The following is a 10,948-nucleotide window of genomic DNA, read 5'->3' as shown; positions in this document are numbered from 1 at the left end:
GTTTCGGTTTTCCAAAAAAGAAAAGAAAAACAAAGGAAAATGCAGAACTCTCGCGCTCTTTCTCCTTGTTTTTGCTGTCACTCGCTCCGCAGTCCCGCCAGGAAGTGCGGGCACAGGAGAACTCGGTTAGGAACACACTGGAAATGTGCCTTATACGTTGAAACGACTTACATTTCACACGTAGCTTTATTCGGGGCAACAACGTAAAATGTGTCTCTTTAATCTTAACTGACCCGCCTCCAAATTTACACGTTCCACAATGGCACCTATTTTCCCACCAAACTCTTACAAACTCCCCGGAAGACAGGGCAAAAGGCGGAAAGAGAGAAAGGTCGAGCGAGGCTCAGGTTTTATTGAAATGCTCCAGGGTTATTGTCCTTCTTCTCCGAATCAAACCGACGTGGGAGGAGGCAGGTCGGGAAGCCCGCCTCCCGTCGGTGGCCGGGGACAGCGCCGGGGCCACCGCGATGGGGACGAGGCGGCAGCCGCGGGCCACAGCGCCCCCTCGCCGCCCGCGCGCACGACTTCGGGCCGCGTCGCCGCTCAGCCTGCCCGGCTCCCGGGAGCCCCAGGACGGAGGTGGAGGGCGCCTTGGCCTGCGCCGCCGCCGCCGCTTTCCGGGGAGGACCCGGAGCCCAAGCCCGCGCGCGTTTCTGCCGTTTCCCAGAGCTTGGCCTCCAGGAAACCACAGCGCCTTGAAACGTGCATGTCCACGCCGACTTGTTCCAAAGGCATCGCCACTGTTGGGACAAGAAACAGTAATGTGACAGTGTTAACAACCACCACACCCGCTTTTTGAATGCACATCTGGGGCAAAGGGGCGGGGGGATCCACCGTAAACCTGAAAGCTCACTGCCCAGGTTAATGGTTCCGTGTGAGCGCGCTTTCCGGGCACTTACCCGGTTGGCCCTGCGTGCCGGCCCTTCTCTTTAAATCCAGCTTGGAGGGCAATTGAAAGCAACAGAAGCCAAGTGTACGTCCGGATCGAGACGCTCCACAGGCCCGAACGCCCTCCACGACCGTGAGCGAAGCATCTAGGTCCCTGCTCTCGGAGAGAGGAGGCCTGGCGGCCCGGGGCGCAGCCGAGCGCTCCCCGCGGTGACCCGAGACTCAGTTCCCGCGAATCCAGGCCACAGTCGCAGGCGGCCGCGCTCCCAGCCACCGCGTCGAGCCTCCACACATGCAGCCTGTTCTTTCGATTGAGTTTTTTAAAAGAAGACCCAGCCAACTTTAATCTACGAAAAGGGAAAGTGATTTTAAAAAATCGGAGAGCTTTAAAGCGAAACAGAGTTTATATATCCCAATAACAATGCTGAGCGTACGTTTTAATGTCTCTGCGTAGGCATTTTAATTTGCTACAGTCACTACTAATAAAAACGGCATGTAGGGCGATTCGACCGTTTAATAGTGCAAGGTAGACGGTTTTTATTAGTAGCAGGCAGCAGTACGGAAAATTTAGATTTCAGTGGAAGAGTATAATTGCTGGGGGATAAAATACACTCAGAGAAGAGACTGTCTTCAGAATCAGCAGCGCCGAGCTAAAGGCAGAGGGAAGTGCCAGGCAGCCCTTTCTGGAGATGCACCCTGGGCGAGTTGAGACCCTCCAAAGCCACGTGCACATGTCTGGTTATACACTTAATTGATGTCAAAATCGAGTGTATCGGAGCTTATGCTCCTGTTCCAAACTGGGGATGTTTTTGTAATAATTCGCTGTTTTCTTTTCTGCCCCTGGCAGAGATCAGGCCCAGGAGAGAGATCGAGGGAGGGCGAGGGAGGGCGAGGGGGGGCAGGCCCAAATGCTAATGAGACAACAGCAGGCGCTGGTCTTTGGAAATGGAAATACTCAGGCCAGTCTTCCTTGGAGATAAACATTAGACCTGATTTTTTCACTTAAACTATGTAATTGGAAGCGAACCGAAGGCCTGTAACCTGATCTGCTGCTGTTTACGTTGGTCATCCAACGTGTGTCTGTCTCATTTATGGCCTCTTCCCGGCCAAATACCCTCCCAGGAAGACCACAAATGCCGTGGGTCCTGTCAAAGGCATGCGCCACAGGGCTGCTGGGGCCTCTGGCTCTCTCTCCTTCTCTTTCCTTTTTAACGCTAGGATAATTGATTTAAAATATCTGCCCTGAACTGAATTAGGACGTCCTGCTTGGGGTCACAGCATTGTTGAAACTCCCCTGCTGGGTGCTCACAGCGGCCCAGAGTGTGTGGGAAGTAGTGGGGGAGGGGCGGGGCGGGGCGGGGCGGAGGAGGCTGTGTTTGTGGGGGAGGTGGCGAGTGAGGTGTAGCGGGAGCGGGCTGGGGTTTGTAGGCAGCGTGGGGGGACAGGAGGGAGCGAGTGGCTTGGGGGCTCGGGGGAGAGGCGGCTGGTTAAAGGGCCTGGACCGCACCTGCCGGGAGCCACGCACCCGCAGGCCAAGGAGGGTGGGTTCTGCTCAAGCCCGGCACTGCCGTTTACATCTGGTTCCCTTGGACCTAGGGAAAGACAGACGCACCCTGACTGCCTCGAAGGTTCTGCAGGCGATCAGGCCGCAGACTGGGGCCTCATGGTCCCCGCGCTGCAGCCGCAGCCAGCAGAGCGGCCGCAGGACGCGCGCGCGGCGCCCGCGCGACCGCGACCCGAACGCGATAACTCTGGCCACTCTGAGAGCTGCCCAACCAACAGGGGGCTGCGGGAAGGGGGGGTCTGCGGGCCTGAGCTCCCACCTACCGCGTTCTCCCCCTACAGGTCACCCACCCGACACGGCCGCCGAGGAAGTGGCACCTGTTGTGTGGGCCACCCCGCCGTATCCGCACACACCCGAGCCCCCGTGGACCTCCTGAGAGCCACCGGTGACCTCCCCCCATCTCCCCCCGTCCCCCAGCCCAGTCGCCAGACGCCCGCTTCCGCTGGCCCGACCCCCAGAGAAGGTACGGGGAGAAGGGTGTTTTCGAGGAACTGGGGGTCCCAGGGCCCTTTTTCCTAGCATCTCGCCGCTGGGCCCTGCGAAGCTCCTCCCGAGTCGCCTGTTACCTGAGCTACCTGTGCCGCCGACTGCGCCGCCCGTGCCACCAGCCTGTCGTTTTCTCTTCCCTTCCCGAGTGACAGCGAGGCTTCACGTCGTGCCAGAGGCGGTCTGTCCAGTGACAATCATTCCCCAGAGTGTTTTACAACACACATCCGAAAGGAGTCAACTTATTAAAACAAAATAAAATAAAACTCTTTGGAGGGGGTGGCGTCTTCCCGGACGAAGCACTGGAGGCGTGGGCTAAAACGCTTCCTAGAGCAGAAAGTCCTAACACCGCGGGACCGGCTTGCCACTACGGACTTCGGGGCAGAAAGCTCACCTCAGGGCCCTCCTGGCAGTTCGCAACGAAAGTGCCCCGTATCCGGGTCCCGCGGGGACACGCTGGGCGGCGCGGGGCCGGAGACCACACGCGAGGCCACGCGGGGAGCTTCGCACCGCGCGGCAGGCAGGGTGGACGCAGGAAGGTGGAAGTCAGCGCCACGCACGGCAACCCCTAGAGGACCCGGGCCTCGGGTGCCACACTCCCGCCCCATCACCCGCGGCTCTCGGCCCTTGCACTAGGGTCCTGCGCTCAGTCACCCGGGCGGAGAGGGGGCACGGGCCGTTCGTCCCCCCAAGTGGCAGCCCGGCGGTCTCTGCCGGGTTCTCGCGGGCCGAGCTGGGGGCGGGGCAAGGGAAGGGGGCCAGCGCGGCTGGGTCTGGGGGGCTGGCCGAGGAAGGTGGGAGGGCGGGTGCCGGGAGTCCGCGCGAGTGGGAGGGGGTGCGCACTGCTCGGCCCCGCCAGGCTGCGGGGCCGCGAGCCGCGGGCTGGGTCTGCGCGAGAGGCGACTGCGCCACAAAAGCCTGCGCGTCGCTATCGCCTCCTCCTCCCTCCTTCCTCCCTCCCGCCGCCCGCTCCTCCGCCCCTCTCCCGGGCCCGTCTCCGCCCCTCCCCCGGCCGCGGCCTGGCGGCTGGAGCCGGCAAAGCGGGCGGGGCAGGGGAGGGGGCGGGCGCCCGAATATGCAGATGAGCTCGTGACGGACAGCTCTGCGTTCCAATGTCCCTCGGAAACTCGAGCGCTCCTTCCTCAACTCCTCACTCCCGAGTCCAGACTCCCCCAAACCCCGACCGCCGGCCTGGCGCGCGGCTGCGCCCACCGGCTCTGCGCTGCCGCTGCCGAGGCCGCCGCCGCCGCCGCCGCCCAGCCGCTCCCCCGGCCCGCGGGCCGCCCGGGCTAGTGTGCAGGCCGGCCTGCCTCGGCCGGCGGTCCCCGCGCCCGCCGCCGCCGCGCCGCGCCCCGGCCGGGCGTGGATGGAGGGCGCCGCGCGCCCTGCCCGCTGTTCGGCGTGACGCGGGCCCGGCGCCCCGCGCCCACCATGTCCTACCCGCAGGGCTACCTGTACCAGGCGCCCGGCTCGCTGGCGCTATACTCGTGCCCGGCGTACGGCGCGTCGGCACTGGCGGCGCCGCGCAGCGAGGAGCTGGCTCGCTCGGCGTCGGGCTCGGCGTTCAGCCCTTACCCGGGCTCCGCGGCCTTCACCGCGCAGGCGGCCACGGGCTTCGGCAGCCCGCTGCAGTACTCGGCCGACGCTGCCGCTGCCGCCGCCGGCTTCCCATCCTACATGGTAACCGCGCGCGGGCGGGCGGGCGGGCGGGCTGGACGCGGGACGCCGGGCGCGGAGACACTGATCGCGGCGCTGGCGGAGCGGGGCCGGGGATCCGCGAGCTGGGCCGCGGGGAACGTGCCGTGGGAGGTGGCTCCGCAGTCGCCGACTGGGGTCGCCGCGCTGCTGGCGGGACGAGAGGCCAGGACAAGAGGCAGGGCGGTCGGCCGGCGACGTCCTGAGCGCGGGCCGAGACTCGCGCTCCACGCCCTTCCACTCGGCTGCAGGGGTCATTTTCCCCAAGAGCCTGTGAAGTGCGACTCCGCTGGGGTCGGGATGGGATCTGTCCTGGGTGGTCCTTCCTTCAGGCGCCGAAGCTCGACCAGCAGTCCGGAGCGGGCCGGCGCTCGCTTCTTTCGGCGCGAGGCGCGAGGGTCGGCGCCACTGGGGCCTCCGGGGCGATTACCGAGTGTTTAGCATCTACTTGTAGGGGCTTGGGGTCACAGGGTTGGGGAAGGGAGGGAGCATCGGCAGAGGCTCTGGGGCCCGGCCCGGCCGCCAAGATCTCAGCCTTAATCTGTCCCACAGGCCATGCTTCGGAAAAACGTGTCGGCCGGCGTTTGGCCAGCTAAGTGCTGCGCACCGAGAGCAGCTCCTGCTTCCCCGACCCGTGGTCGGCCCGCGCTCCTCGGGGTCTGCGGCTGGGCCCGGCCGGGTGTGGCAAAACTCATTTTAGATGATGGAGGCCGTAACGGGGGCTTGTGGCCACCTCCCGCGCTCGGCGGAATTCCAGGGCAGCACTGGAGTTGCTGGGGCCTCGGCGAAGGCTGTAAAAGTCTCGAATTTAAACGTTAAAGGCTGAATTAACATGCTAATTACCACGTATTTGAAGAATTCGAAACGGTGACTGGCTTCTGAGTTGCAAATTGGATTTGCCGAGCTTTAGGGCGGTGAATAGCGGAGCGGGGGCTCTGGGGTAGTTTTTTAACCATATAAGGGCGGGGGAGGGGGAGTAGGGGAGGCAGCCGCACTTAACATCCAGAGAAATTTAGATATCAGGAAACTACCTGTGGGCCTGTGTGTGCGTTCGTGTTTGTGTACGTCTGTACTGGCGGCCCAGGGGCATTTGGGGGAAGATGCCTCGTTTTAGGAAAGTGAAATAGTTGGAAAATTTGATAATAAAACCGTATCGCTTTTCTTGATCAACAGCTGGCCTTAAATTACCCGCTGAGTCCTTTTGCTCAGTTGCCGCGGGAAGCGCAGCTATAGCGCCGGAGGCATCGTGGGAAAGGCGGCCACGGGCGGGCGGAGGGGTCGCCTTGGCGCTGACGCCTGGCAGGTCCCCAAGCGACCCGCTCACCAGGCTCTTGTCGGTTGCAGGGTGCGCCCTACGACGCACACACGACCGGGATGACGGGCGCCATCAGCTACCACCCTTATGGAAGCGCGGCCTACCCGTACCAGCTCAATGACCCGGCCTACCGCAAGAACGCCACGCGGGATGCCACGGCCACGCTCAAGGCCTGGCTCAACGAGCACCGCAAGAACCCCTACCCCACCAAGGGCGAGAAGATCATGCTGGCCATCATCACCAAGATGACCCTCACGCAGGTCTCCACCTGGTTCGCCAACGCGCGCCGGCGCCTCAAGAAGGAGAACAAGATGACGTGGGCCCCCAGGAACAAAAGCGAGGATGAGGACGAGGACGAGGGCGACTCGGCAAGGAGCAAGGAGGAGAGTCCGGACAAGGTGCAGGAGGGCACCGAGACTTCGGCGGAGGACGAAGGTGAGGGGGGCCGAGGCGGGCGCAGGGTCGCGGGGGCTTTCTTCCCAGGCGGGGCGCCAAGGTGAGGTCAGGGAGGATGAGGTCGGGCGGGGGGTGGGGCGGGTGCTGCCCGCCCGACGCTCCACGTTCGGGCCTGGAGTCTCGGCCGCCTGGTAGCTCCGGGGCCGAGCAACTCCTCCTCGGTGAGCGCGTCCTGGGAGGTCGCGCTCCCTGGAGGACGCGGCTCGGGTTGGGTCGAAGTGAGGGAGCAGGTGGGGCAGAGAGCCCCCGGGTGCCACAGATCGTGCCCGCGCCCCTGCAGGGATCAGCCTGCACGTCGACTCGCTCACGGATCATTCGTGCTCCGCCGAGTCGGACGGAGAGAAGCTGCCGTGCCGGGCCGGGGACCCCCTGTGCGAGTCGGGCTCGGAGTGCAAGGAGAAGTACGACGACCTGGAGGACGACGAGGACGACGACGAGGAGGAGGGCGAGCGGGACCTGGCGCCGCCCAAGCCCGTGACCTCGTCGCCGCTCACCGGCGTGGAGGCGCCGCTGCTGAGCCCCCCATCCGAGGCCGCGCCCCGCGGGGGCGGCGGCGGCAAGACGCCCCTGGGTAGCCGGACGTCGCCGGGCGCGCCGCCGCCCGCCAGCAAGCCCAAGCTGTGGTCTCTGGCCGAGATCGCCACGTCGGACCTCAAGCAGCCGAGCCTGGGCCCGGCCTGCGCGCCGCCGGGGCTGCCAGCGGCCGCCGCGCCCGCCTCGTCAGGGGCGCCGCCGGGCGGCTCGCCCTACCCCGCGTCGCCGCTGCTCGGCCGCCACCTCTACTACACGTCGCCCTTCTACGGCAACTACACAAACTACGGGAACTTGAACGCGGCTCTGCAGGGCCAGGGTCTCCTGCGGTACAACTCGGCGGCCGCGGCCCCCGGAGAGGCGCTGCACGCGGCGCCCAAGGCTGCCAGCGACGCGGGCAAGGCGGGCGCGCACCCGCTGGAGCCCCACTACCGGCCCCCCGGCGGCGGCTACGAGCCCAAGAAAGGTAGGCGGCCTGCGGCCCGCGGGGCCCCGGGGGAGGGGGCGCCGGCGGGTCCCCGGTTGGTGAGCACCCTCGAGGAGCCGGGGAAGGGGCCGGGGGACCTGTAGGTCTGGCCGGGGAAGCTTTGTCGCTTACAGGAGAACAGGAAGACAGGACGTCTTTGGACGGTGGTTCTTGGACTACAAGTTAGAAGGGAAGGGGTGGTGAGGGCAGAAAGGGGGCGGAGGGCCAGGCGATCCTGCCACGCAACGGGACTTGCCCCCTTACAGCTGACTTTTCGTTTGATTTACCATTATTACCGTTACGAGTATTCTCGTGACTGTTTTCGTTTGGGCAAACACAGATTGCCCAACACGCAGCTGACAGCTTTCCCCCTGCTGACTGAGCCTAAGCTTTCTGTCTTTTCTGTCCCTTTATAGTCTCAGCTGAATCTCCTCTTCTGCCTTTGGCTGGAAGGAAACAAAACGTTCTAGTTCTTCCCAGAGGCCTTAGTTTTTAAATCTTCAAAATAGAAAACGAGAGCCTGTTTTCTTTCTCTCCTTTTCTTTATATTGTCTCTGTTGCTCATAATTCAGGCTTGAGCTGATAAGACCTGTAAAAGGAGTCAAGGGGGAGAGAAAATGAGGACGCGGAAACATGACCGAAGTCTGTCTCAGGCAGTGGTGGTGGAGACAGCGGGCTCCCCCAGACTGCTCGCCGGGCGCAGGGGGCAAGGGCATGGCGAGCGTGGGTGTGCAGGCTGGTGGCTGTGCTGCTGTCTGGGAGACTGATGGCTCTGGGGGTGGGTTCTGACTAACTGCCCCCTCCCCGACAGATGCCAGTGAGGGCTGCACCGTGGTTGGTGGAGGCCTCCAGCCCTACCTATAGAAGGGCCGCACACAGCAATGCAAGTAAGTGGGCTCCCTGGGGTTCCCCCTCACCCCTTGGGTAAGCCTCCCCGAACCAGTTGCCCTGTAAACTTGCTTAATGTGTATTTCTTGCTTTTTGGCACGGGGTATGAGGACAGAGCACTGCAATCTTCCCCCTTTTTTTTGTTTTGTTTTGTTTTGTGTTTTCCCCTTTAAGTGGGAGGGGATCCATGCTCTTTTAGAGAGTCCTTCTTTTTCTGCTCAAGTTCTGCTTTACAGAATCACTCCTTTAACTGGAATGTATTTATTGCTGTTGTTTTCTCTTTGGAAAAAATAGATTCTTAAAACCTGGGTATTTGTATGCAATTTGGAACTTTGTTTTTTAACTATGCTGGACCCTTAATAGACACTTGCTTTGATGAGCGAGTGCCCCTGAAAGTTGGGGTATCAAACGCCTTTATAGATGATCTTTGCAGAGTCAGACTGGAGAGACATAGAAGGACTAGTCTAGCTTTTATCAGGCTCGTCCCTATGTCCAGATGGACTAGGTAGGGCCATGCAGTTCACCTGGCTGACAGCAGCAACTCGAAAAATACCCACTTTACGAGTAGGCACAATTACTAATCACAGATCTTGGAGGTGGGAAAGAGGCAAGACCATTTCAGATGGACTCCTTTTTAGAATATGGTGATGTTGGCATGGGACTGAAGGATTTGGGATGATTTGGTCTTTTCCTTGGTCCACAGGTAGGTGTCACAATTGCTTTGGAAAAAAAAGTCAGCAGGCCATTCTCTCTTCCCAAGTTCATAAATATACAGATGTATTAAAAAAAAAAAAGATCTCTAAATCCGGACCACATCTTGTGCCACTGTAAAAGAGAAGGATCCACAGGGCACTGCCAACCCACAGACTCTATTGGAACAGACTTTTGTTGGACATATGTGAATTTGTTGGCATAGTATAGCTTCCCCAATGTATGTGTGACTTTTGAAAACAATCTTTTTTCTCAGGATATCTTGAATTGATCACTTCATTGCCACGGTATATATTCTATAGGTGTGATAGGATTTACTGTAAAGTTTATTTGTAAAAGATGTACACAGTAGAAATAAAACGTGATTATAGAACTTGAGTACTTAAGAAGTGGAAACAAATTTGATATTTATTTTTATAATGATATAAAGCTTCTAGTAATTTATGCAAGTTGTATTGCAATGGAATCTAAACCTTTTGTAAATAGATTCTGCCTGGTTTTTATTTGAACATTGCTGGTTATATAATCTTTGTTGGTTGTTTAACGAGAATTCTTTACTAATTTATATCTTAAATTGTAAATAAAAGCAAACTAGTCTACAACAATGTGGTGTCTGGGGCTCATTTGTCCTGGAAGAGTGATTTGGGTAGGGAGTCCTGGTGATAGTAGCCCCTCTGCCCAGGTGATCTGACCTCAGGCTTTTTAATGAAAATGTGTGAAATAATCTCTCCCTTCTCCTGCTCCTACAAAAAGGCAGATGGAAGAGACGTACACAGTAGGGAGATATGTATGGTTTTAGGTTATTTATGTACACATGCATTGCAAGAAAATTCAGACTTTGTGTTGTGAATATGAAAACGGCTTGTTAGTATACATTTTAAAAGCTTGGCAAGATAAAATGATCTGATATGCCTATGCATTAGGATCCATTTTATATTTATTTCTGGTATAGGCTTATTGAACCTTCCCAGAAACCAGAGAATTGTGATAACATGGATAATAGTTACACCCTCACCATAAATTATTGAGGGAAATAATTGTTTATTGTAACCGTGAATTATCCAAATTGGCGTAGATTATTCAGATTTATTGGATGGCTTCTTAACTCTCCTTTTCATATAACTCACATTAAACACACGGCGAAAATCTGGGAGGAGAGATTTATTTTCCTTAACAGTGACTCTTTCCCTTACCCTGGGGGGAAAGAAAAGTTTAAAGAAACTTAGCCTATTGCCTCGTTATTGTGTTACTATCTAAGGACAGGACAAGTCTAGAATTTGTAGTCAGGGAACATATTCCCTTTGATTAGTATCATAAAAGCAGCAAAACTGTCACTTTAATTTTCAGCAAAATTGTATGGATATCCATATAATATAATTTCAGAAAAGAAATGAACAATCATTTATTTCCTCTCCAAAGATAAATTGAGTGAATATAACTTACGGTTATAAAACAAGAATAATAGCTTCTTAGATTGCCCTTTAATCAATCATACACTTATTTTTCAAGAGGTTCATCTATTTTATTCCATGATTAATAATGTTGCAGCCTGAGAGCATTATTGGATCCCAGCGGGGGTCATCCCGGATGCTTTTAGCTGCTTTGGAATGGTCAGTTGGGGTTCATTATGGGCTGATATTGAACAATTTATAAAATCTTGTCTACACGTCTGCCAGCTCCGATAGGCCGACGTGTCTGAGGATGGGAGATTGCTGGACCAGTTGATATTGACAAACGGAGCTCTCTCCAGTGGCTTTTTGTGCCTTAGAAATTAGTGGCCTCTTGCTGGGGTCTTGTTAGAAAGGGTATTTGAAAGTAATCTTAGACACTTGAGGCAAATCCAGGGGGCTGTGAACCGGTCACAGCGCCATGCCTGTGGGGAGGAACGGTGGGGTCTGACTGCCAACGGAGACGCAGGCCAAGGTTTCGGTTTTCTATTACTTCTCAG

General features: G+C 57.9%; 1 protein-coding gene across 1 annotated transcript; it reads left to right on the top strand.

Moving 5' to 3' along the window:
• Positions 1-4,369: 4,369 nt before the first annotated feature.
• On the top strand, positions 4,370-8,265 carry IRX2 (iroquois homeobox 2). Its single transcript, XM_065875242.1, has 4 exons — positions 4,370-4,618; positions 5,978-6,383; positions 6,685-7,401; positions 8,213-8,265. The coding sequence occupies exons 1-4, from the start codon at positions 4,370-4,372 to the stop codon at positions 8,263-8,265; spliced, it is 1,425 nt and encodes a 474-aa protein (XP_065731314.1).
• Positions 8,266-10,948: the final 2,683 nt, after the last annotated feature.

This window comes from Phocoena phocoena, chromosome 3 (assembly GCF_963924675.1).
Source record: "Phocoena phocoena chromosome 3, mPhoPho1.1, whole genome shotgun sequence".
Classification (NCBI taxonomy): Eukaryota; Metazoa; Chordata; class Mammalia; order Artiodactyla; family Phocoenidae; genus Phocoena; species Phocoena phocoena.
The sequence above is the reverse complement of the archived record's forward strand: the minus strand, read 5'-3'. Positions and strand labels throughout refer to the sequence as shown.